We start from the raw sequence: 27,443 nt of genomic DNA on the forward strand, positions 1-27,443 counted from the left end.
TGAGATTTTCACTGAGTTATACCTTGAAGTAGGCCAAAAGCAAATACATAAAACTGTTGGGAAAATGTCACCACGATCTAATTGCCCAATTTGCATTTGGGCTTTTCAACTACTGGTTTTATCCTTTTGTGGAGCCAGGCAAAGACTGATCCTTGATTCCGTTTATTAAGGAGACATCTGCCTGGAGGGTACTTTTGAATGATTGATCAACTGTCCAGGATTTGCTTGACATGCCAGGCTTCAGGCCTCTCTGACTTATTGACCTGTCATCTGCTTACATGTTAGAATAACTGAACCTCAGATTAACATGTAACTCCTAACTGAGAAATTTGCTGTGATCTTAGAAAACAGGGCTAAGGTTCTTTGGAATTTGAGAAATGGCCCATGAAAAGGCAGAGGGAGCTCACAAAGGGAATATCCAATTTGATTTATGGGTTCATTCTTTAGTGGTGTGCAAGACACTAATTTGCATGGACCCAACTACTCAATAGACTAAAGATGGTCATGAATATTAAGACTGATGGCTTCACTCTTCTGATTAAACCTCTCAGTGAATCTCCGAAATTATAGCTGAGCATAGGAGATTGCATGGGATCTGGGCCTGTGCAGCTCTGGCCTTATCTGCAGTTCTTCACCTTTCATTCTATATTCTAGCAGGTACGTCCACACACTCTTATCTGAATTCCATGGGGCTAAATGTGTCTGAGAATAGAAACTATTCAGATTTTAGAAAATTAATGATGTATGTCTATATAAATGTTTGTATATACACACATACTATTTTATGTAGCACTGCCAGTGAGGTCTTGAGCAGCACCCATTAACAAACACAGTATTTCTACAGTAAAAAACTTAATGAATATTCATACCAAGTAGGTTAAAGAGATCATAAAAAGCTCGATCAGTTAGATAAGATTTTATCATGAAATGGATCATGAAAAACTCATGGTATTTGGAATGCTTTGGATTGAAGTATAGGCCTATATTTAATCTTCTTGAGAAGATTTGGCCTTTGGGCATGTTGTTTCCTCTTCCCAGAAGGGCCGTATCTCCCATCTACATGGTATCATCATCACCAGACTTGTCATAATTATTATAACACATTTACAGAATATTTGCTGTGTTATTTGGTACTGCCAGTAAACTGTGGGGTGATTCTCATTGCTTTATGATCCCCACTGTTCAGATGAGGAAGCAGAGGCTTAGTGAGGTCCCAGAGCGAGGAGGAGGCAGAGCTGAGGTTGAGCTATGTTCTTAGTCACTCTGCTATCATTAGTGTATGTCTTCCTCAAAGTTCCAGTTCAGGTGTTGCTTCCGTGAGGCCCTCCTCTTTCCTTCCTCCACCACATTTAGTTAGTTGGGACTTCAGAGCTCTTTATGCACAGCTCTAGGCCAGCATTTGTCCTTCTCTGCCTTTCCCATAAAACTAAGCTCATTGAGCAAAGCCTACTCCATGCTCTGTCTCTTAAGGTAAATAATAGGTACTCAGCACATAGTTTATAATCAGGTTCACCCAAAGAGGTATACTGACAGATAGAAAATAATTTATATTTCCAGTGAAATAGATAGCAAACACCAAATCATAAGTTTAAGGATATAAAATTTGCATCTGAAAAAGAAAAAGAAAAAGCCTACTCAGGTTTATGCATGGTATTTAAAGGACAGCATTTCAAGGATGACCAAGGAACGTATTTATACTTAATGATAACTAGGATTTATTACATTTTTACGATGTGCCAGTTTCTGTGCAAGGCAGTCTGTATATAGAATTTCTGATATTCACAACAAAAACATGAGATGATTTGAAGAGACAGATGTAGTAGCCATGTTTTAGATTAGCATAAAGAGAAAGATATAGTAGCCATGTTTTGTCTAATCTTAACATATTAAGATTAGACAAAAGTTAAATATCATTAGAGAGTAGTAACCTAAAATGGCCTGATAGAATACATTTCTCATCAAGAGATGATGGAATTGAGGTCAGAGAGATTATGAGGGTGTGGCAAGCAAGGTCATGCTGGGCTCCTGTCTTTTATATCTATACCTCGAAAATGTTAACATGGTACCTGAAGTATATTCCACCATCCTACCCAGGACTGAGTTCAGTTTTGAGCTCTGGTTTTGGAAAAAGCTGCTGGAACCTGGAAAGGACCACACAGTACACTGCTATGGTATTTAAGAGAAAGTGGGCCGCACAAACAAAGGTTGAGATAGTTAAGAGAGATGGGGTAGTTCTGACTGCTAAAGAAACCTCAGGGATTAGCTTTATTTTCTTGTTTATGAAAGTTTTTGTAATCATAAAATGACTAATTCTTTCTTGGTGCTGTAGAGTTTGTAAAATGCCTTGTGAAATTCGACACTCAGAATAACTAACTGAGGCAGTCAAAGCAGGTGTCGTTTTCTTTTTCACAAAGAGGCTCAAAGAAACAGAGTGATGTGTCCAGTCTCATAGCTGGTAAGTGATAGGGCCAAGACTCAGATGCGTATCTGAGCAAAACCCAAGCCATTTTAGCTGCATCCTTAGTTGGTTTATCTTCATTTACTCTAATCGAAGGATCCTGCAGCTGGGGAAAGTCTGGCATCACAGGAAGGGGTCTTGATTCTATGTCACTTGTCCCCATTGTGCTTCTAAATTCTCCACTGAGATGCAAGCTAGTGGTTCTCAGTTAATGTGCATAAAATGTACCTAGGGAACTCCTTAAAAATGTAAGGTCCCACTCCCACAGGGTCTGATTCAGTAAGTCTTGCTGGGAAGGAGTATATACGAATTGTAATTTTATCATGTACTCAAGTGATTCGAATTGGGGACTTCCAGCAAAACAGCTTTAAGCTCCTTCAGAATAGACATTATTTCTTTCTGTTATTGTTTTCTCAGTGCCTGGTACAGCCATATGGACATCAAGAGATCTCTAAGGTTATACTTGATGAATGTAAGAGTGATGTAAATGAATGTAAAATTAGTGCAAAATGAAGTAAATCAAGTTGGACAGTCATTTAGTCCCTGCCAGTTTGGGGCACACTAGGAGGTACCTTGACTCCATCCTTTCAAAGAAAGTATGTCTTGCCAGCTTAGGTACAGACAGCCTGAGAGAAGTTGGGACTTGGATAGAGTACCAAGCAGATTCTAATCTTCCAATAATTAGAAATTGTAGAATTCTTATTTTCTCATGAAAAGCAGGATGAAGGGACACAGTAAGAGACCCCATTTGCAGCTCTGTGCAGACAAACTCAGAAACCAAAGCAGACACACCAGGACGCAACAGGAAACCACAGAGGCCTCAGATCTTTCAGTGTAAATAGGAAGTCAGAGTTTACTTTTGAACCCTCAGTGCCAAGCCAAAGTGCAATGTTTAATCCAGCTCTCCTCCCAGCCCTTCCTTGAGCCTGGGCACAGATGAAAGATGATGCCACCTGGGTAAAAGCATTTTAAAATGTTTGTTCTGATCAGGGCTTGGAGCAAGCTTCTTTTGTTTGTACTAGTGAATAATTTGGGACACAGGTGCAGATTGGACTTGAAAGCATTAATTGGTCTCCCTGGTTTTCCCTGCAGTGATATTTGAAACCCCCCATCTTCCTCTACAAAGTAGTTTTAATCTACGTACATTCACAGAACATTTGCCATTGACAACCGTCTTTCATATGTCCCATCTGTGGACCTTTCGGTCCAGGTGCATAGTAGTGGAACGTTGGTGAACACTTAATATATACTCTGTGTATGTTGGATTGACATCTATAATCTCATTTGATTGCTGCCATTACAATGGAAACTAATAAGTAGAATCTATGTCATCATCACCATTTTGAAATAAGGAGAATAGAGCATCATAGAAAAGACACAGGTTTTGAAGTCAAATTGGCCTGTAGTCACATCAGAATACTTAAATTTCTTAAACTCCCTTCTCTTATTCAGCCAGTTGTTTTTGAGCATATACTATATGCCAGGCAATGAAGTGAAAACGGTAAGCCAAAGTAGACACAGACCTTACTTACAGTCTAGTAGAGGAGGTGGATATTAAGCAAACAATCACAAAATACATATTATTACCTTGATAAGTACGTTACCTTTGCACCCTGATGCTGGGAACGAATTGGTGCAATCGCTTTGGAAAACAGCAGAGCATTGTCTGATAAATTTGAATATACATGTACCCTGCACTTCACCAATTCCATTCCCAGGTAAAAACCTGGAGAAACTATTGCACCCGTGTACCTATGTGTACCCAGAGAAAAGTATAAAAGTATTCAATTTGTTATTTTTCATAATAGCCCCAAATTTGAGTCAACCCAAATTTCAACCAATAATAGAATGAATAAATTGTATTATATTCCTACAGTGGTAGGAATGAAGGAGCTACAGCAACATAGAACAATGAAGGAGCTACAGCAACATAGAACAATGTAGATAAATCAAACAATTTTAATGAAAAAAAAAGGATATGAAATAAGATATGAAAGAGATACAGAATTATTTCATTCATATAAAATTCAAAAAGAGGCAAGAGAGACAATATGTTTTAGAAATGTGTATATAGGCGCTAGACCCAGAAAGACAAACAAGGAAATAATTGCTACAATAACACACTGGTTAATTACATGGCTGGGAGGTGGTTGCTGTTGAGGACAAAAGATGCCTTCCAGAGATGCTTTGAGAACCTGGCATTTACTTGTGAAGGATGCATGTGTATTTATTATCTGTCTTCAAAATGTACGTGTATGTTTTATACACTCTTCTGTATGTATGATATATAGGTGATATGAAGCAGAGGAGCAATCATCAGAGCAAAAAGCCAAGTTTGGGTGGTTGGCTTCTGGTAAGGCAGTCAAGTTTGAACTGAGATACTTTTGTTTAGGTAACTAAGCAGAGTCTGATAGGAAGGAAGAAAGGTCTGCATGGTGGTGGTTGAAAGGAAAGTGGAAGAGAGCACAGCAGGATAATAGGAGGGAAATTGGCAGGTTCAGAGTGGTGTGGGAGAGAAGAGTGATACAAGTTAGGCTGGAGAAGCAAAAAGAGGCAGGACATTCTGGGTTTATAAACTTTAGATAGGCTTATAAAGAATGTTGGCGTTTTATCATAAGAGAAACTGAATAGTTTAAAGCACAGTGCGTAACATAATTGGATTTACAAAGGACTGAAACCATTGCAGTTTGGAGAACAGATTGGCGAGAGACCAGAGTGGATTCTACGAGACCAGATAGAAGGAGATTGATAGGTGAGACATATCATTATGGTAGCTTGTCTTGGATTATAGTGGAGATGGAGACAAGTGGACGTATAGGAAAGATTTTTAGAAGATAAAATCAATGGCACTTTTGGCAGTGAAAATGCCAAGGCTGCAGAATGGATGCAGTAGAGGCTTTATAGGTTTCTCACCTAATCCTTCCTGATCAGCTACAACCGACTAATCAGGGACATCTGGATAGAGAGCAGCAGGTATCAAGCATTCCTTGGACAGACTAGACTGACAGGAGAGAAACTTGTTTTAGTTAAGACTGTCAGCTCTGTTTTTATATAAAAATTAAGCGTTTTGCTCATGGCTCTTATTAAAGATCTCCCCAAGAAGTAGCTATGTGACCCCAACATTTCTTCTTTGGTAGTCCTGCCCAAGATGCTTATTCAGAGTCTAATCATGAGGAAATGTCAGAAACCTAAATTGAGAGTTATTCTACAAAATAACTTGCTTCTACTCTTCAGAAATATCAGGGTCACAAAAGGCAGACTAAGACTAAAGAGGGTTTACAGAGTAAAGGAGACTAAAGAGACATGGCAACTAAAGGCACTCTGAATTGGATCCAAGACTAGAGAAACATTTTTCTTTCTTTTACTGTAAAGGACATTTTGTGGACAGTCGATGACATTTGAATAAGACCTATAGATTAAATAATAGAACTGTATCAGTGTTTATTTCCTGTTATGATAATTGTATTATGGTTATATAAGAGAATATTAATTTTATAAAATACATATTGAAATATTTCTGAGTAAATGGGCATTATTTCTGCAAGTTACTGTCAAATGATTCAGAAAATTTTATACACATAACACACATAATATATTTATTATGATACATAATGTGTGTGTTATGTTTGTGTAGATAGAATACTTATGCAGAACATTGAGAATCTAGGTGAAGGGTATACAGAATTTTTTGTACTATTTTTGTAACTTCTCTAAGTCCGAAGTTATTTTTGAATAAAAAATATAAAAACACAAAAAAAGTAATGTGAAGATCATGGCTATATTTGCTATAAACAGACCGATGAGTTAATATGTCACTCATTGTACCCCACATAAAGTCCCCTGGAGAATTTGTTTTAGAATTCATACAGTTGGAAAGTGAAGTTTAATCTGAACCTGGTAAATTATCTTCTGTCCATTAATACAAGTTATACAACCAAGCATATTTTTCTTCTGACTCTGGAAACTAGGAAGGTCAGAGTTGAAATTTAATACTCAAGTTAAAATACTGAGCCTCTGTTTGCCATATTCCCATTCTTCTCTTCATTAGTCTTACATAACAGGTTCTATTTATGCGTTACTACAATATCTGTGTGTGTGTGTGTGTGTGTGTGTGTGTGTGTGTGTGTGTGTGGAGTATAAAGTATCTTAAACCCTTTGTATTAATTTTCTGTGGCTGCTGTAACATTACTACAAACTTGATGGCTTAAAACAGCACACATTTATTTTGTTAAGGTTCTGGAGACCAGGAGTTCAAAATCCGTTTCACTAAGCTGAGATCAAATGTCAGTAGAGCCTTACTCCCTCTGGAGGTTCTAAGGAGAGAATCTGTTCATTGCCTCTTTCAACTTCTGGTGGCTGCCAACCAACTTTGGCTTATGGCCATATCACTTTAATCTTGGCCACCATAGTCACATTGCCTTCTCCTCATCTGTGGTCAATCTCCCTTTGCATCTTCCTTTTAAGGACACTTATGATTGCATTTAGAGCCCACTTGGATAATCCAGAATTATCTCCCCACCTCAGGATCCTTAATTGAATCACATCGGCAAAATTACCCACCCCTCCTTGTTATTTGTTTTGTTTTGTTTTGTTGTTTTTTTTTTGGTTTTTGCCATATAAGGTAACAGTCACAGGTCGCAGAGATTTGGAAATAGGTATGTTTTGGGGGGCCATTATTCATTCTGTTACACCCTTTGTGAAAAGAAGTGACATACAAATACTTTTTGTAAAGTAAATAAAATATATAATTTATTTCTACACTCATGTATGGCTAGGAGCACAGATAAAACAGAAGACTCAAATTCCTGTACAGTGACTTTTAATTGCTTTTATGAATTGCATCTAGTCTTTTATTATATTTCCTACTTGGTTATTGCTAGAGTGGAAAAATAGATTTAATTTTTAAAAATTGATCTTACATTCACTAAACTTGTTAAATGTACTTATTTATTAAATTTTAAAATATACATGCGCTATATACTCTCTGCATGCATGCTGTCTTTCACAGTAATCTTTAAACTGTAGAGCTAGGTGTTTTAATGTGATCGGGGTAATCAGAGAAGGCTCCTGAAAGGCAGTGATAGTGAACTGTGATATTTTGGTTAGAAAAAAGAGTAGTCCAAGCAGAGGGGACAGTATGATCTTTATCTATGAGATCATATCACCTACAAAATTATGTCTCCTCCCTTCCTTATACCTTTATTATTGCTGTTAATTTCTGTCTTATTGTGTTTGTCAGAATCTCCAGTGTTACGTTGAGCAGTTTGGATAATAAAATTAGCAATCTCATCTTGTTACTGATATTAGAGGGAAGGTGTCTAAAATTTCTCCAGTGAGCATGTTATTTCTTGGAGATTTTTGATATATATACATTTTATGAAATTGAGGAAATGATCTTCCATAGCATACAGAACAGATGACTAGTAGCTTGGGTTTGAATAACTATTAAGGATTATTTTATTTGACAGTTACATGCCATAACCATGAAGCTCCTACACTGTGAACTTCATAAGGGCTGTGACCACCATTGTATCCCTGATGTCTGGCACAGTTTTGGGGACTTAGTTAGGCATTTAATGTTGTATGAATGAATGATACCTAACAAATGTTTCTTGAGTGAATTAATTGAAGTTAGCAAATTATTTTTTAAAGTGAACCAAAATCTAGCCTACTTTCGGTATTCCTCTTACATTGCCTTGAGTTCATGGTAGTGCCATTCTTATATCCTCTCAGCATCTGGAGCAGTCAGCTAGTCATTTGACATGTGAAGGAATAAATGAATGAGTCAGTCACAGAATACTCTACCGCTGGCTGTGAGACTTTGCCCCTGAAGATTCACATTTATTTGAACCAAAGCCAGATGCTTAAAGATGATTTAATCAGGACAAAAATAAAATACTTCCTTTAATGGAGTAATTGCTATTTCATTTTCCCCTTAAAGTTGGTCATTCATCTCAAGCCACTGTCTTTCAATTTATATATGTTGTCATGAAGTATTAAAGTTATTATTCTAAATTGAGACAAAAATATTCACAAAGGATTGTCTTAGTATGTGATTAGAGGGTTCAGAATTCCAGTATTAAATTGGACAGGATTTAGATATAGTGGCAGACTTAAAGTTTACATTCCAAAAAGACAGAGCTGAAAGCCTGGGTAAAGTTATATACAGATTTATTGATGAATAACCGAGGGTAGTTGGTTATCAGAAAACAGGCAGAATGTCTTAGGTAAGAATGTCTTTGTAGTTTTAAATACTTTATGGTAGTTCTACACCTATATGTACTTCTCATTTCAAAAGGGATTTCATTTAATGTTAGAGTAACACCCAATATTAGAATGTCTAGTGTCCAGAAATGTATTACTTTTTTCTAACTTTGAACTCTATTCAAAAAGCCTTTGATGATTCCCTGTTGCCTAGAAAATAAAGTTAATTTATTTAGTCCTAGCCAGCTCTGTCCACCTCCTCTCTCGCCGGATGCGCTCTCTCCTCCAGCTACGTGTAACACATTCTTACAATAGGAGTCTTCCTTTCCTGGAGTTTTTGGAAGAGCAGCCCACCTATGCAAGACTTGCTAAAAGATTATAAAACTAGTGTTAAAAGCCACCTCGAGGATATAAAATAGAAGTGGAAAAGGTGGAGGTAAGAACTAAGGAAAGAGGCCGAGGTTCAGTATTGTCTCTGACATAGTAAAGCAAAAAGTGAGTTCTGCTTTGGCAACAGGACATATGTCCACTAAAGGAAAGGGAAAGGTGTGTGTGGGGCTGGCCCAAGGGAGTCAGGTGGGTATATCTGAAATGGGAACTCATCCGAAAGTATTGAGGGAAGGAGTAATTGAATTTACCTTTGAAGGCCAGGAATGAAAGGGAGTCTTAAGCAGAACAATGGAGGGGTGAGGGAGAGGGAGAAGGAGAGAATGAGCGAGAGAGAGCTTCAAAGCATAGTACTGTGGGGTGATGGGGAGTCTCCCAGTGGAGTTGTAATGAATCACCGAAAGCACATTATGAGAGCACATTTTGTGCCCACCCCGAGGACATATCAAAGCCAGATCACAACCCTTTCAGTCAAATAAGACTTCCCTAGGTACCCAACCCCATTTGGAGCAGCCCAAGCAGCAGCTAGCTAGTCAACGAAAGAGAAGCTGGGATGAGGAAAGAAAGGAACAGCATAGCACACCCATCTTCTCCAGGTATGCTTCCAAGCCTGAAATAAGCTGTAGCTGTATGATGCGAAAAAATTTAATTTGATGAGATGGGAGTTTTAAATGTTACAAATGTTACAACGCATTTAATGCTTAAAGTAGACTGAGGACTTTTTATTGTTTCAGAGTGTAGGAATACTAGGATCCACCTGAAATTTCATCCCAAGACAAGGAAGAACAAACAGTTCATGGACAAATTTAGCAGGGTGTAGAGAAGTGGATAAAGCTATTTCCCCCTGTACACTCATAACTCTGCAGATCCTTCAATAAACTAGGACACAAGGCTCTGGCCATTCTCCCCATCCCCCCTGCACTGACAAATTTTTCTATTTAATCGTATGTGACTACAACATGCTGTAAGAGCTCTCTGGTAAAGAACAGGAGGGAGGGGGAAAGAACTTCCTTGACTCCATAGTCCACTCCTATCCCCTATTTATCTGCTTGTTACTTTTCAGCTCCCATCTATCACTTTGCGCCTTGTTCACACCACTCCGGCTGAACTGATTCTTTGCTTTTCATGCACTATAGCAATCACATTCTGCCACAGGGCCTTTGCACTCGCTCTTACCTTTCTGCCTGTATCACGCCTAACTGCATGCTTCAATCCCTCACTTCCTTACAGTCTCTGCTTAATGCAACCTCATCATTAAGGTCCACCCAGATCACCCTGTGTCAAAATAACAACATTTGCCCTTACCATACTATTTAACCTCTCTATTTGCTTTAATTATTTCTCTAATTAGCATTATCACAGCTGACAGACTATATATTTGAATATTAATGTATTTTTATCACCCACTCTCCACCATATTATAAGTTCCATGAAAGTGGAACTTTGTGTTTTTTTGTATTTTTTTTTACGACTGCATCCCTAGCCCCTTGGAACAGTGCCTTGAATATAGTACACACTCACAAATACTTCTTGAGTGAAGCAAGTTAACCCTAAAAAAAGTTAGGGTTCCTAACCTGCTTTAGCTTTTCCATATGCTATTCCTTCCAGCAAGATAGATTCTCTTTACCCTTTCTTACACCTAAGCCAAACTCGATGAAATCCTGTGTATCCTTTGAGACGCCATTTCCATACCACCTTCTCTGTGCTGCTGCCTTAGAGAGATTTAATTGTTCTTCCCAGAACTCATGGCTCCTGGTTATATTTCACTTTAATCAAGCACATGCTCTTAACCCCACTACATTGTACTGCTTCTCAGACGCATGTTCTTTCTTGATTTTTAGGTTTTAGAGATGACTAACTCAGCAACCGCATGTCCTTCTCATGTTGTACAACTATAAAGTACAACTTTGAACTCTATACAATAGTATAAATTCTAAATCTAGAATTTTCAGTCCCTCAGACTCACTACATGTATTTTCCCTCCTTCTTCCTTTTTTTCTTCTCTTCTTTTCTTTTCTTTTTCTTCTACATAAAAAGTCCCAGGCATACATTATATGTCAGTGATTTTTTTCAAGCTCCTTTCACTGATGTGTTAAGGAAAATTCTGTCTCTCCCATTGAGTGGCCTTCCCTGTGACTATGGAAGTAAGGATTCTTTTTTTCCCTTAGCCTATGGAACAGTTAAAATACCACTGACCATTTATATTATAATGCTCAATGGTGGTGGTCAGTAATGATTTGGATAAACTTTTCATCTAATATATTCATCGGGGAAATGACACTGGGCTATTGAGCACACGAAGTCACTTTATATCTTTCCTGAAATGGTTTGGGAGATGAGGCACCTTAGCTCTATGCCTACCTAGTAAGATTTCATTAGGTTTCAGGCCAAGAAGGTGGTAATATTTCATGACAAAACTTGGAAAAGTTAAAATTTACAGATGAACTAAAGCATTTTTTCATTTTTAAAAATTTCTCCCTTTTTTTTAATTCCCTGAGACTATTTGCATTAGGAGGAATTTCATGAGACTCCCTAGTTGAAAAACTCTTTGTTAGACAAAATTGGACCTGGAGTTCAAATTATCTCACTTCTTTTGAGAGAGATGTGTTGAATAGTATCTTAAATAGCCTGTTTATAAATTATTATTGGTCACCACCTTAAGCAGTACTTCCTCTCTAAAGTTTGGCCTGAGCCTCCTTCTGTGACCTCAGGTGAAAATAGTCTCACCCTTCTTTGTGTTGCTGTAGCGTTTTATTTGAGAAAAATGTATTAAACGTGTGTCTCTGCCACTAGACCTTGAGTTCCCAAGGGCTGCAACTGTGGCTCAATTATCTCTGCATATTCAAGGTCTGACTTGTAACCAACATATAATAAAAGTTGAAAGAATATATTGAGCTACACTCTGCTCAGTCCAATTAATAGAGTCAGTGAACAGTTGTTGACTGACTGCCTATGTGCCAGGTAGTTTGAAATATTTGGTGTTCTTTATTCCTATATTGACCCTAAAAAGCATCGCTATCTCTGTGTTAACAGATGAAAGAGGAAGAATATAAGTAATTTATTCAGCTACATAATAAGTAGCAGACCTGGCTTTGAATTCAAGTCTCTTGAAGTCAAATACTGTGTTCTTTCTCCTTTATTAGGGCTTAAAAGACCTTTCAGGCACACATTTATAATGTTTAGCTATCATCTCTATATCAACATAAAAAATATTTCTGTAACTGTGATCATCCATTTAATGACTACTCAGAATGTGAGACCCAGAAGGAACTTTAATGCTTGTCTAATTCAAGGCTCTCATTTACAGATGGCAAAGTTGAGTCCTAGAGAGCAAAAAAGTCTTGACCAGTATCTCTCCTACCAGTTCAAATCATATTATTCTCCTTTCCATTGCCCCTACTGTAACTGCTTTTAAATCCTTAGCAAGTCTGATGATCTTCTGCAAGGCATGGCTTGTGTAGACCTTTCCAACCCCACGTAGCACTGTTCTCCTTCACATTCTCTCTCCTCCAGCCCTGCTATAGAATGTGCTATACTCCTTGCTTCCTCTCCTTCTACCTGCAATGCCCTTGCCTTCATTCCTCCTCCTGTCTAACTCCTACTTAGCCTTCAGATCTTAGCTCAGGTGTCATCTCTTCCTGGAAGGTTTCAGATGACGTTAAACACGTGGAGTATCTGTGAGCTTCCATGGCACATGCTTCTGTCATGGTGGATGTTCCTCAATATTTGTTGCTAGTTATTGGGTTTATGTCTTCCTTGCTCACTTGGCTGTGAATTCCTTGAGGGTAAGTATGGTGGCCCATTCATTTTTATATGAGTGAGGTGAGGCAGCAAAGGACTTTATGGAGAATCGTATTTGAGGCTAAGCCTCTTTTTCCCTGCCTAAAACTGTTGACTTAGCAAAACAGAAGAAACCACACATACTTATACACCATGAGGCTGATCGGGAGCTTGGAGGCTCTGAAGGGCCAGGGAAGGCCCGGCTCTGTGTGGAACGCTTACGTACGCAGTAACCACAAGAACTTTCGGGCAACATTAACAGACGATTATCATTCATTATGCATTTGTTGTGAATCAAAACAAACCAAATGAACCACTGTGCAAGTACAGCCTCTGGTAATCCCAAATAGGAATTTGAGAGGGGCCTGCAGTGGGTTTGTGGATTTTTAGCTACAAAACAAATAAAACATAAGTTGGGATTATTTCCCCCATTGCCTTCAAGAAAAAAATTCCTACTCCTTAGCGTTTCGTGAAAGGACCTTCGTGATCTGACCACTGCTTGCCCTTCCATTCATAGATTTGATATTTTATTTTTGCATCTTCTGCTCCATAGGTGCCTGACTTTGAACAAGTTTTATAGCCCTTCTAAACCTCAGTTCCCTCATGTGTAAAATTTGGATAAAGATACCTATCTTATAGGCCTGTAATAAATATTAAATAAGATAATGCAAAGGAAGCCACTCACATACAGTCTTTTGCTCACAGCATATGCCAATTGAGCATTTGTGTGATTTTTGTTATTATTACTGTAACAGTCTACATTCTAGCCAAATCATAACACCTTCTTCAAGCTGTTCTGTACTAAGAACTTATTCCTTTATTGAGGTGCTTATCAGGGTTATCTTACCATTCTTGGATTAACTGTCAGACTCTATACTGAAAACTAGGACAAATATAGTATCTTTTTCATCTCTGTTTCCCCAGGGCATGACACATAGTAGGTGCTCAATTAAATGTTTGCTGAAAGAATGTGTGAGGTGTGTCTGTTCTGGAGAATCTTGATTCTCAACAGACCCCAGATGTTTCCTGGGCCCTCCTCTCCTTTTCCATATAAGGCGCCTACTCTGTCAGAAACCCCACCAGGTGCACTCAATAACCCACTACTGTAGAAGTCAGCTATTATGTAAACTCTTAAGAGGTGAGTGCAGAGCCTTAATGAACAGAAATGCCTCAAATATAAACATTAGATATCTTTTTTTTTTTTTTAACAACCCAACCCATTAGCGACACAATATGAGACTCCAAGTAATCCTTTTGATCTGGCATGAAAAATGAGACCCAGATTTTTCCCACCTAAAACCTACTGTATCTCCAACTATCCCCACCCTCTACTGGCACCTCTGTTATTTGCATCTTGTCAGGATTAACCAGACCTGTCTGTACTCTGAATGCAGAAAAATGTAGATTAAACATTTCCTAGTTTAAAGAGAATAAGATTCCAGAAAGTTAAATAATTAGCTCTCACTTGTTCATTATTTACTGTGTGCAGGCAGTATGTCAACACATTCTCTACAGTGCCAGTAATCTTCCCGCACATCCTGGAAGGTGGATGCCCTTGTCTGTCTTTCATATTGGAGGAAACCGAGATTTGCCAGGGTCTCTCTCTTATCTTGCTGCATGGAGCCCTGATATTGACTTGGCTGAACACAAACTCCTCTCTCATGGCACTTGCTGGCTTTGAGGAAGCAGTCTCCCCAGCCCCCGGGCTCGTTAACTAGCATGCTCATCTCTGCCTCTCCCAGAGACAGGTGCGGGGGAGTGTTTCCTCCCACCATGGCTGAGTATTCAGTCACCTGCCCTGTGAGAGCAGACCAGTGAAGTAGAAAAATAGCTCTTATTCCTAACTGACATCTGTCCCTCAGGTGAGAGCCAGATTCTCATATTGCTGGGCCAGCGGCACATAAGCCCACACCACACACAGAGGGTATCAACACAGGGAGAGTTCTGCCGGAATTCACACATACTGGAAGCCAGGCTTGCCATGATGACCAGTTTCCCTTGATCTTGTCTCTGATTGCTGCATGATGAGTGGAGGGGAGGGGAGGATGGCAGGACCATAGAGAAACACGCTGATCTCCAGAAGGCGGTTAGGTTTGCCATTAAGAGCACTCTTAGTCAATGCCCTTACTCTCGCAGGTACCAAAGATCCCCTTTCTGTAAACCCTCAGCAAAAGGTAAAAGGTCTGGGAAGGGCTGATTCCACTGACCCTCTCGTGTACATTTGTCTTTCATGGTTCCCAGGTAGCCAAGAGGCAGCTAGTTACGGTAGGAAGAGCATGGCCTTTAGAGTCTGCAGACCCAGATCAAATCCCATTCTCCCACTTGGCACCTGCGTGACCATAAATATAGCTTTGAACTTTTTAAATTTTATTTTATTATTATTTTCAAGTATACAGTAAATTGGCTAGGCATTTATATCATTTATGAAATGATCCTCCTGATTACTCTATCTTCCCTCTGGCTGTACACATAGCTGTTACATTACTGCTGACTGCATTCCCTGTGCCATGCTCCCCATCCCCATGACCATCTATCAACTACTAATTTATACTTCTTTAACCTTTCTCCTCTTTCTTCTAGCACCTACCCATTGCCCCCGAGCTTTGAACTTTTATGAGCCTCAGTTTCTTCATCTGTAAACTGAAGGAAATGGCAGGATTTTCATGGAGACTACACATAAAAATGTATATAAACCAATCAGTACATAGTTGGTGATTGGCAAATGTTAGGTGTCTTTCCTCTTTTTCCTGTGTTCATTTGTAATGCTTTTTAAAAAAAAAAAAAAAAAAAAGAAGCCATTATAATTGTCATTTGTTACATTGCGAGCTAAATACATTAGTGATTAATAACATAGAAACTCTATTTAAACCACTCTCACAGAACTGTAACCCTTTCCTTCATCATGTCATATATGTTACAGATTACTGCTTTTATTTTCTCCCCACTTCTATTATTTTTTCTAAGGAAGTACAGATGGGCCCAGATGCAGTCTCATACACTAGATAGCCCAAGCCAAGGGTTAAAACCAGGCCTGCTACACTCGTAGATGATGTATTCATAACAAAAGCTGCCTCCTAGCCATTGCCCACAGCTGAACACTGTTAGTGTGAGGCTATCATTTCATTTGTTTTTGATTGTTCTGCCATGTTTACATATCTTAAGTATCAGCATGGTCTTTGAGAGGACAGGCAGAGGGCAAACCCTCCTGAAATAACTTTCCTTCCGCCTGCCCTTTTAGTCCCCGTGCCTCTGTGTTACAAGCCATTAAGTACTTTTTTTTCTTTAACATGAGACTCACAACATTCTCAAAGAACTACTATTTAATATTGAGATTGAAAAGGTACCACCGATGTATGTTCTCTCTCTCCCTACTCACCCCCCACCATCTCTGCATCATCTCTATCTCTGTCTCTGTCTCTGTCTCTGTCTCTCTCTCTCTCTCTTTCTCTCTCTCTGATACAAGAAAACCCCACGTTGTCGAGGGACACATTACATTCAGGACACAGGAGGAGCTGGGATGGCCCCGGACCACCATTGAAGAAGGTGCTATCTGCCTGCTGTGTCCTGCCTCTGCTTTTTAAAACCTCCCCCCCGCCCCCTTAAAAAAGTATCTCAGGAAGAGTATGGACTCTTGATTCAGATTTGAATTTAAATCCTGGTTTCGCCTTGTTTTGTAACTGTGGGAACTTAATATCTGTGAAGCTTGGCTCCCTTCTAAGTCAAAACTGGGTATAACACAGGCTCGCCCAGCACCTTAAGTGAGGAAATGTATGTGAAAGTGTCCCGCGTGGGGATGACAGAGAGATTTCAGAGCACTCGTCACTTGAGCTGATTGAAGTGGCTCCCTGGCACACTGGATGGCTAGTCCAGAAATGGCAGGAAGGAAAGGGGACCGCGATCGGTAGTCTGCTGTGGATGCTGGTGCCTGTGCCCCTTATGTGCTGTCCTTGGTAACATATCAGGTAGCCAAAGAATGTTGAGTTTCACATCCTCTCTCCCCATCTCTCTTCTCCTGACCTTCTCCTATCCAGCCATCACTATTTTGTAATGCTGTCGTCAGTCTCCTTTGTTATAGAGAATATGTAAGGGATGAACTCTTTCACCTTAAGCACCTCAACTGGCACTCGATAAACACTTGTAAGTGTATAATACTTTTGTAATCACTCAGTTGGGGAACTAACTGCCCAAGTGTCTGTAGGTAGTTTTTAATTTTCTTCGTCCAGGCAGGTTAGCCATCTCACCTACTATTAGGCCAAAAACAAAGAGAGTGAGTGTTCTGCACATCAGAATTCTTTAGGTCTGGACTTGCATGGCATGGACATGTCCCAAATTCCCCTGAGTTGAACCTGAGAGCAAGGGTGAGTTCTTTTTGGGGAGCAGTTCCAAAAGGCAGTGGGCAATGCAAATACACAGAAATTCTGACTTCTATTCAAAGAGGCCCTGGTATAAATCATCCAAGGCTCTCTTTGCCTTTACCACAATGTGCTTTTAACAAAGTATGGCCTCAATTGTCATCATTCCCAGTGACAGATCTTACAATTAGAAATTAACCCATCTGAGTGGACGTGTTGATTCTTACCAGGCTCTCTTTTCTCTAGAGCCAGTACACCCTCTGTACCCCTCTCCAGAATTCTAGTCAAGATGGTGTCAGATTTTACCTTTTAAAATTAAATGCCCACGTGTGCTCCCATCCATAAATAAGAAGTACATCTTGGCCAGTATCAAGGTGATGACATGAACGCAGGCCACATTTCCCTGGGTCACTGAATGTACCAGGCACTGTACCAAGGGCTATAATAGACTGTGCCACATTTAATCTTTATAAACCTGTAAAAGAGGTCCTATTTACCTTATTTTTCAGATGAACACCCCAAGGTCCAAGGTCACATGGCAAATTAAGACAGAACATAGAGACTCAAACTAGAAATTATAAGTCTTTGATCAGATTTATGAGATGATTTCTGAAGCCAGGCACTGGAATCAAAGCAAAAGCTTGTATGTAACATGGGAAACATAGAAACGGATCAGAAATGGGGCAGGAAGAGAGAGTGTCTGTGAGTCAGCCGGTGATAATCAGATGTCTGACGGAAGCACTATGTAACAGGGCGCTATGCACTGTTGCAAGGCAAAAGCCTTCATCATCCTTCTCTGCACCTGTGACCAGCCTTGGCCGGCTGTGAGACTTCTCCAGGTGTCTTTTTAACGAAACCCTAAAGTCTGTAAGAGAGAGCTGCTTTTCCTGAACAATAGTATTGCATCAAAACAGAGCTTTGGTTGGGCCATATTTGAGAACCACTTAGTAATAGGTACTATGGTACCTGGGGGTTGTGATTGAAAGAGAAAATATGGTTCTGACTCTGAGAGTCCAGCTCACTGTGACACTGGAGCAGCAGAGCTAAGCATCCATTCTGATGAATACGGCACAGACAGAGCACCCTTCCTCCTCATTAGCTGCCTCCCTACCCACACCCTGCCTGCCCCTCCCCTGCAGGATCCACAGAAGAGACCAATGATGTTTACCCACCACAGAATTGTTTAGGCTGTGGAAAAGATGCAAGATATGATTGTATATGCTTGGAGTCATACAGCTCTTGGAACTTTCGAAGTGAGAAGCCAGTCTGCGCTCACTGGAGCAAGTCAGGCATGAGCACAGAGAAGGCTAAGTGGGGCTTCTTGTCCTCAGGGGGTAAGGAAATTTGGAAGAACTTTAGGAAGGCCTCAATGTTTTCGTGGCTATTCAATCTCTCTCACAAAGCAACTTTGGGTGCGTTAAGTGTAAGTGAATGAGAAACATGTGGGTTCCATTTCTATTGTAATCACATCTGGGTTTCAGAATGATGAAGAAAGAAGAATTCAGGTTTTAAGGCGTCCAAAATGCTTTGAAAACAATTCAGGACATTGCAGGCAATATCTGGCTGCCTCCCTCCATCCCAAATTTGGGGACTGTTTGGTTGGGTGACAGACCTGCTCAAGGCCCACGCAAACCGCTAAGTCCCAGGGGATTTCTGTGACCAGGTTTCATGTGTGCTTGTTTTGCTCAAACTGAAATAAAGGCATTGGGTTTCTAGGAAGGGCAAACTCTTTACTGCGGGACTCTTAACTTTTCAGAAACCTCCAAAGGGAGGAAAGGAACATTTGACAAGCCCGAGCTTTATTAACAAAGCGCCACTTACAGGTGATTGGACATGTTATACTCTATTGTGGCTCTTAATGTCAGCTGGTTGTTGTGTTAATAATACTTTTAGCCATGCCCTGCATTTGTGTGGTGATTTAGTTTACAAGGGGATATTACATACATATTATATGTTAAGTGCATATTACGCAGGTATTTATAGATATAGGTATGTACACATACACACATGGCATGTGTTATTTCATCTGACAGCGTGGAAATACAGAGAGTGAAGGGAAGATGCAGGGAGGGGCACCTAACCTAGCTTTGGAGTAGAAACCAGGGTTTAGAGAATGCTTCCCAGATCAGGTAATTTTTTTTTTTTTTTCCCCCAGAGCAGGTAATTCTGAGCTGAGCATTCTAAAAGGACATGTGTTATTTAGGGGCAAGTGAGAAGGAATGCCTTTTAGACAGAGGGAGGAGAATTTATGAGGATGGAGAGACGAGAAAGAAAATGGCACACTTGGGGAATTTCTAGGCTGTGATGGGCTTGTTGCAGTAAAAAATGATGGGGGCAAAGGACAGGGAAATGATAACACGTGCCAGACGGATAGATAAAAGCCAGATCAGAACAGTCTCATATGGGGAATGTTGAAAGAATTTAAATAGGGAGATGATATAATTAGTTTTGTGTATTGGAGAGATTATTGTGCTGGGGTGTGGAAGTTGGAGTCTCTGATTGGGAGTGAGGGTGCAGGGTGGATGACAATATTTGAGGTAGAGTTACCAGTTTAATCACTGTTGTAATAATCGAAGCAAGGAGTGATAAAGGACTGGACTAATGAAGAGAAACAGAACAGCTTGTGTTTGAAAAATAGAGTTGACAATACATGGGTAGAGGAGAGAGATGAATAAGTCAAGAAGTCAAGAATGGTATCCTGATGGTTGGGTAAATAAGGTACTGTTCATTGAGATAAGGACCTTGGAACAAGAGTAGCCCTGAGAGGAAGAAGGGCAAATTCTATTTTGGACATGTTGGTAGACAGTCAGGTCAAATGTCCAATATGGAACTCGAAAGCAAGTCCTGAGTTTGGGACAAAAATTCAGGACTCAACAGCACAAAAATTGTCATTACACACGTGGGAATGGATAGGCTGCCACCAGGAGATACGATGAGTGAGATGAACATAGTGAGAGAATCTGGGTGGGAAGAGGAAGAAGAGCCTGTCAAAGGCAGAGCTAAGAAGGGGGTAGAGGCTGAACCCGAACCCAGGACTTTGGCTTCCAGATATTTCCACTGTTTCAAAAAGGAGTAGAATTAAACCATATGTTGTTTCATGTTTCTTAAGAACATCTTATGTCCTAGTATTGTCATAATTTATTTTTCCACTTACACCTTGTATAAAATGCTAAGATAGATGAGGTTATCCCCATTTATAGATGAGACTTAAGACACATGGCTAATAAACCTAACCAGAATTGAAACCCAGGTTTGTCTGACTCCAAGGTCTATGCTCTCATTACTAAACTATGCTCACTGCCTCCAAGATAAGAAGACGTGGTTCCTCACTGTTTTGTAGGAGAGGCAAACAACTCATTACAATTTAATCTAAGAAGTGCAAAAATAGAGGTGACTGCTTAGAGCCCCCATTCATAAACAGACTTCTCTATGCTCTTTTTTGTACTGTGTAGTGAGTTGGGAGCTGGCTGGAATGTGTATAAATGTTTCTCTCTCTTTTTTTTTTTTTTTCCTAGTAAGTTGATAGCACAGTCCATTTGGAAGGAGAGATGAGCCACCACGGAAATACTCAGTCCCACACATGCTTGCGGCTACCCTCTAAAATTCCCAACCTGGCTGGAGGCACTCAAAACAAAACCTCCTGTTCCCTCCCAGGACCACTGGCGCCTGGAGCCTGCCTCCTGTCCCTGCCCAAGGCTTAGGCCAACCTCGGGCTGATGGCGTGGTGCTGGGGTAGCTCCCTGCTCTGAGCCCAGTCATCTCTCCCCGCAAGGAGGTGTGAGCGGGCGTCTGGGCTTTATCGCTGCAGGGAAATTCAGCTGACAGTAACAGAGCCTGAGGTGAAGCTCAGCCAGTGGCGTCCACTAATGGAGCCAGCTTGGAACAGACATGAAAAGAGGCAGGAGCACATGGAGAGAAGCTTCTAATCCCTGCTCTACCACTTCTGATCCTGGTGATCCTGGGCATTTTGCTGACACCCCACCCCTCACCCCCAGCCTGTCTCTTCAGCTGGAAATGGTCTGTCTAGGTTTGACTCCACACACTGTCAGGGTAATTGTAAGCCTGAATGCAAATGGACACTCACAAGTCTCTTGATGCCTGAGTTACGCCCACCAGCCCATCCCGCACTCCAGCACCTGCTGGATTGTAAACTTAAGGAGGACTTATATGGCTCTGATGCCCATCTTTCTATGTCTTTTCATGTCTACAACAGTAGTTTGAACTCAGTGTATATTCAGTAAGTATTTGCTGAATATTTACTCAGTTAATATAATACAAACAGCCATTAAATATAATCCATGAAGTAGAGAGTCAAGAGAGCCCCAGATAATTTGGTCACAGGCTTGAAGGGTAAGAGAGCAAAGTGGGTACTTAAAGAAACCCAAAGAGACCACCCAGTGCAACCCCTTGACCCCTAGGCGATGCGAGAGCACAGTCTGTGTGAAATGGCTTGCTGGAGAGCTCTAAGTAGCCAGCTGGAGGAGAATGACTCAACCTCATGCAAATTTAGAGGATCTCAAAGACAAAACAGATATTAAACATCTCTGGTCCAATGTTATTTATTTTACAGATAAGGAGAAGTTCTAGAGAGGGAAATAAATTGGTGGTTCATAACTTAGATCTTGAAATTACTCCTCTGCTGTTTGCTAGCTGTTTGACCTCCTTCCACTTAAGATTTTGTGCAGTAAAATCATTTATGGAGTAAGTATAATAATAGGACCCATCTCATTGGAGTGACACGAGTAGTAAATGTGACAGTATCTATAAAGAGCCTAGAAGGGTCTTTAGCACATAATAAGCCCCCAGTAACTGTTAATGATTACTGTCTTATTATTTCTTCTCATTATTTTTATTTCTACATTACCGTTTCTTATTGCCTGACATAGAGAGTGGTTTCACCGAGGTTTTTTTTCCCAGCCATAGCTTTTCAAAAATTGATTTTTTGATAACCAATAGGATCTGTTGATGCAAAAAAAATATGCTTATCCTTCAAACCTTGTGATTATTTATGTAAAGCAAAATGCAGAACTTTAAGCCCTCATGAAAATCAAGATGCTGTGTACAGCTTCGTGACTCCGAGCCTTGCCCACACAACCCTTTTCCTTCTGGGATGCCCTCTCTCTCTCTCCCTAAGGAAATGCTTATTCCTCCTTCAAGGCCTAGCTCCAATGTGAGCATCTCTTACAATGCTCGCTTTCCACCCAGGCAGTTTTGGCTCCTACTATCCTCCTTTCCTATCTTACTATAGCACTTGGCATGTTTTGTTGTAATTTTTTTTTTTTTTAATCCCACCTCTGTCTTCCCAGTCAGAGTTAAATAGCATGCCCAAAGTTATAAAACTACAAAGCAAGTAGGCACCACACTCTACAGGTTCTATATTTGGCTCTGACAAAAATATGTTCTTGTTTTTAGGCTACAATTTGAATTTTTCATTTGCCTTTCAGGGCAGAAAGCAAGAGCCATTAGTACCAACATAGACTCACCCAAACTGAACAAGAATCCTGGCTTCGAACATAAGTAGGTTAGGTAATCTTCATTTGCAAAAGACTTTTGACAAGTTTTCCCTGATACACTTGTGAAGAACAGAGGAGAGAGCATGGCTGAGTCACAGTCCTGTCTAGATTCTGTTCCCAGTTGCCATATTCTGGCCAGGTGATCTTAGAGAAGGTAATTTTTCTGGACCTCAGTTTCCTCAATTCCCAAATGGAGGGAATGACATGGTTGTTGGAGGATTTTTATGATTAGGTACCTCACATATATAGTAGCTTTTGATTTTTCTTGGCTTACTCACTGCAGTTTGTAATTATACATTTCTGTCATGATTTGATTAATGTCCGTCTCAAGGTGACCAATTAATTGTCCCAGTTTGCTTAGGACTGAAGTGTTTTCCAGAGCACAGAACTTACAGTGCTAAACCTAAAAGAATCCTGTCTGATCCTAAATGGTGGGTCGCCTAGTCTTCAGGCTCCAGGAGGGCAGTGACTGTGCTCTTTTGTTTACCATTTAGTCCCAGTGCCTGGCACAGACGTACATTACAATAGGAATTCAGGAAACATCTGTTGAACCAATAAAGACAGGAGTGACTATGTCCATGTAAGTGGAATTGCCTTTTCATACAGAAGCCTGTCTTTTTTTCTCCCAGAGATTGTTCTTCCTATTTTAGGTGTCAAATGTCCCTATTTTGTAAATTATTTGTATTCAACAACATTTAAAGTTGAAAATGTTGTGTAGTTTCCTTGCCTTAACTCCTTCCTGTCTGAGGGTTGGAAATCCTTCGAGTTTAGTGAAAAGGAAGGCAGAATAGTTGAGGTCAAGACATTTAAAGAAGGTTCATCCCTGTGCTGAAATGTTGGACTGTAGATTTCATGAGGTCAGAAATTGTGGACATTCAGTTCATTTCCGTATCCCCAGAACTTGGCATAGGACTGAACATGTAAGAAGGGCGGAATAAATATTTGTAGAATAAATGAATGAATAGATTCTCTGCCTAGCCTCAAGACATGCAGGAGCAGAACTTGTGTGCCTGTACTCCGTTTTCCTCCCCACCCACTAATAACACCTTTCCATAACCACAAATATGACTTCAGCATCCATCTCTGCTGGATGCATGAGAAGCATATGTCATTCTAGATGAGTGAACATATGGCCCATCCTTGTCTGTTCTGGCTCATCTCTTGATATATTTTCTTAACACCTAAGAGGATTTATATGGTCTGCTATTAAAAAAAAAAAAAGTTGTGGCACCTTGAATACTAAGAGCACCTCCTTCTCACCTACATGGCTCTGTTCTAGCTCTTTTCTAAACCCGGAATGCCCATTCCACTTTATCTGACTAAATCCTGCAAATCTAAGCTTATGTCTCATCCTCTAGGAAACTACCACTGGACCATTTTACTCATCACTTTCTGTGCCCCCTACAACATTTTATGTTTATCTCTACCATCTTATGGACCATACTGTATTCTATTGGTCTGCTTACTTAATGGAGCTCCTTCTAGATGGATAGCTTCTTAAAGACAAGTATTCTGATTCACGTCTGTGTTCCCAACACCTAAAAAGGGCAATGTTATTAGATGGCTAGTGAGTATTTGTAGAAAGAAGAGAATATATCACTTATATATTACCACAAAAGTGCTAGATAACAAACAAGCACAAAATCTTGGTATTTTTATTTACAAGTTATCAGATAGCTAGGTGATTCTGGTGACCTGGGCTTGTTAGCTGCTGGTCGTTTGCTGATCCTGTATGGGCCCCTCATATATTGAAGCACCACCTGCAACAAGTGGGCTGACTCAGCTCTGTTGCATGTCTTTCCATTTAGCAGGCTAGCCTGGGCAGAGGAGCAAGAAGAGTAGAGAAGCACAGAGGCCTCTTGAGGCCTAGGCCTGGAAAACTGGCACCGTGTCACTTTCATCTCTCTTTTTTTTTTTTTTCCCAAAACAAGTCACAAAGCTGACCTAGGTTCAAGAGTGGGCACCCGGGCACCCTATTTCTCAATGAGAGTTGCTGCTGCACAGTCCCATTGCAAAAGGGAGCGGATACAGGGACTGGTAGGAAATGGAGACCATTTGTGCAATCAGTCTACCACGGAGAGGGAGCCAGCAAGGAAGAACCTTGTCAGTTTTTTTTGCTACCCTGGCATCTAAATGAATTTATCAGAAAGGTTCCCAAAGACGAAGTCTTGCCTTTCCTTTGGAGGGAGTGACTTGCCTACTATAAAAGGTATTTAATAAGAAGCCGAATTCCATGGTCATAGAAACATCAGATGGGAGGAGGAGAAGGCTCCTTCTAGCCCTGAGAGTCAATATTTTTGTATATATTGCTCCTTTCTTTCCAGATCAGCAAAGACCCAATTTTCGTACCAGGCGTCTGGGGCCCTTATTTCTCAGCTATGGTTCCTGGGTTCTGGCTGAATGAAGGTGGGCAGAGTGTTACTGGAAAATTGGTAAGTTGGCACTTTTTCATTATGGTCTTTAACGTTTTTACACCCTTGACTAGCTCATTTTGTCACACTACCCATATACAGAGTATCTGGAAGAGTTTCAGAATCTTAAATCAGAAGAATTAACTTTTCTTAGTGTATGGCCTAACATATGGTGCATATGCAGCACACGTTTGCCAAAGGGAATAAATGTTGGTTCAGGCGATGATGACTAACCCATCTTCTCATCTCTCTTTCAGACAACAATCCATTTTTCTCATGGCAGAGAGAGTGGTATTGCTCTTTGTGAAAAGGACCATGTTTATCTCTAGCCCAAATCCTTGAGTGGTTCCCCATAGGCCTTAGGACATAGTTCAGATAGTTTTCTGTACATATCATTCCCTCTGTGGTGTACCCCCTCCAGTCCCACACATGTACTTATCACTAAGGCTAGATTGCCCTACTCACAGCTTCCCTATGGCTTATGTTATTCCGCTATTCCGTGCTTTTGTATATGCTTATTTTCCTTCTTAGAGAGTTCTTTACCACCTTGATAATTTTACTTGTCCTTTAAGACACAACTTTACTTCTTATCACATTCTATTATTATTATTGGTTTACGAATCTGTCTTTTCCAGAAATCTATGAGCTCCTTAAAGATAAGTCATCTCTTTGTATCCAGCTCACTGACTGGTTCTTAGAAGGTGTTTGATTAAAATTTGTTGAGTGCATGCAGTTGTCTGATAGGGAAGGCAGGAGATCCATAAAGGTGAGATGAGCGCTATACCAGACGTACAAGGCACAGAGTTGGCACAAAGCTGGGTCAGGAAACCCTTTGCAGGGGGGAAGGAATTTGAGCTGAGCCTTAAAAGAGAAATAGGAACAAACCAGGCAAAGAAGTATAGGAATATTCTTCGAGGCAGGAGAACGGGCATGAGAACAAAGGCGTGGAGTGAAAATAACAAGGCATATTTGAGGGTAATTGCAAGTCGTCCGGAATTTCAGCTGTGGTATAAACTTTGCTTAGAAGAATGACTTACAATAAAAAGTAGGAAGCTGGACAGGGACCACATCATAAGAATCCCCTGTAAAGCACGCTAAGGAATTGAATGTTGTCTAGCAGACCGAGACCAAGGGGAACCAGTGAAAGATTGGAAGGATGGACAGGCGTGTTCAGATATCAGTCTGGCTAGCAGCAATGAGGAAGAAGGCTCAAGGCACATGGCCAGAGGCAGGGAGACGAGTTTTAGTAGGTTAGTCCACAGACAAAAAGCCATGAGGGCTTGAATGAGGATAGTGGCAGTGACAACTAAGAATTGAGGTCAAGAGATTGGTAGGCCTTGGGGGAGTTAAATGTAGAAGGCAAGAGAAAATGAGACAGCTTCAATTACCCAACCTCACATTTACTATGTTATATTGAAATCATTTGTTTGTGGTCTGATTATCCCACCAACTCTTCTAAATGTTCAGGCAAATTATAAATGATCTGATCCAAAGCTGGATGAGGATGCAAATAACCATAAATGTATTGGTATTTTATACTTACCTGCCTCAAATTCTCTTTCGAAGTCAATGGAAAAGTGGCTGGATGGATGGCTTCAAAGGGCACGTCCTCTGCCCCTGCTCTCGCAGGCTGCAGAGATGAATTAAATGAATTTATCTCCCATCAGTTCCTGATTTTAAGAGCTAATTGCCTAGTAGGGAAACTCAGTGAGTATAAAATAAATAACCTCTGAATGCTCTTAATGACCAATGCTTAATAACCAGAAAAGTTGAGAAGATATCGCTGTTTGCCTAAGGTGCAGGGGGACTGGAGCTTTACATTCTCCTATTTAAACTAGTGCTGTGAATTTATACAGTCTTCAAGTTACATATCCACTCACTTTCTGTGATACACTGAAAACCCATTACTGAAATGTAGCCCTTTGCACCCCTGCATCATGGTATAATCACCCTTAGCAGGTCCAGAACTCATAGATGACACAACCCAAAGGCTTTTTTAACAAGGATAATAATCCAGTAAACCCAGTCTTCATGCTGGATGCATTGTCCATGAAGCTGTCTATCAACAGGTTTTCAGAGACTTAGTATGCAAATTGAACATCTGTTTCAGTCTAGAAATGCTTTCCCCAGTATTTGGCTCTAAGTTTGCTCTGTTGCTATGGATATAATCCATCTTCACCCAAATGTTATGACGTATCTTTGTAGGGAAGAATTGGTTATTCTTCTTTACTGAGCCTGAATTTAAATAAAAAATTTAACCTTTTTTTGTCATTAAAAAAAATTCATAAAAATCCATGATGATTTTCCATAGGAGTCACGGGAATTGTTGGCCTTTATC

The 27,443-nt window shown here is 40.3% G+C and overlaps 1 protein-coding gene across 14 annotated transcripts in view; it reads left to right on the forward strand.

Moving 5' to 3' along the window:
- Nucleotides 1-27,443, forward strand: part of FGGY (FGGY carbohydrate kinase domain containing) — a 401,184-nt gene that overhangs the window by 218,656 nt on the left and 155,085 nt on the right. For all 14 annotated transcript variants that reach the window (XR_001598827.2, XR_004955141.1, XR_004955142.1 and 11 more), the window contains one exon: nucleotides 25,019-25,126. Coding sequence is in view for 10 of the 14 variants with exons in the window: in XM_016159901.2 (XP_016015387.1) it covers nucleotides 25,019-25,126 (108 nt within the window). In the remaining 4 variants the exon portion in view is untranslated. The remainder of the gene's footprint in view (nucleotides 1-25,018; nucleotides 25,127-27,443) is intronic.

The sequence above is a fragment of the Rousettus aegyptiacus genome, unplaced genomic scaffold (genome assembly GCF_014176215.1).
Source record: "Rousettus aegyptiacus isolate mRouAeg1 unplaced genomic scaffold, mRouAeg1.p scaffold_m13_p_1, whole genome shotgun sequence".
In the NCBI taxonomy this organism is placed as follows: domain Eukaryota; kingdom Metazoa; phylum Chordata; class Mammalia; order Chiroptera; family Pteropodidae; genus Rousettus; species Rousettus aegyptiacus.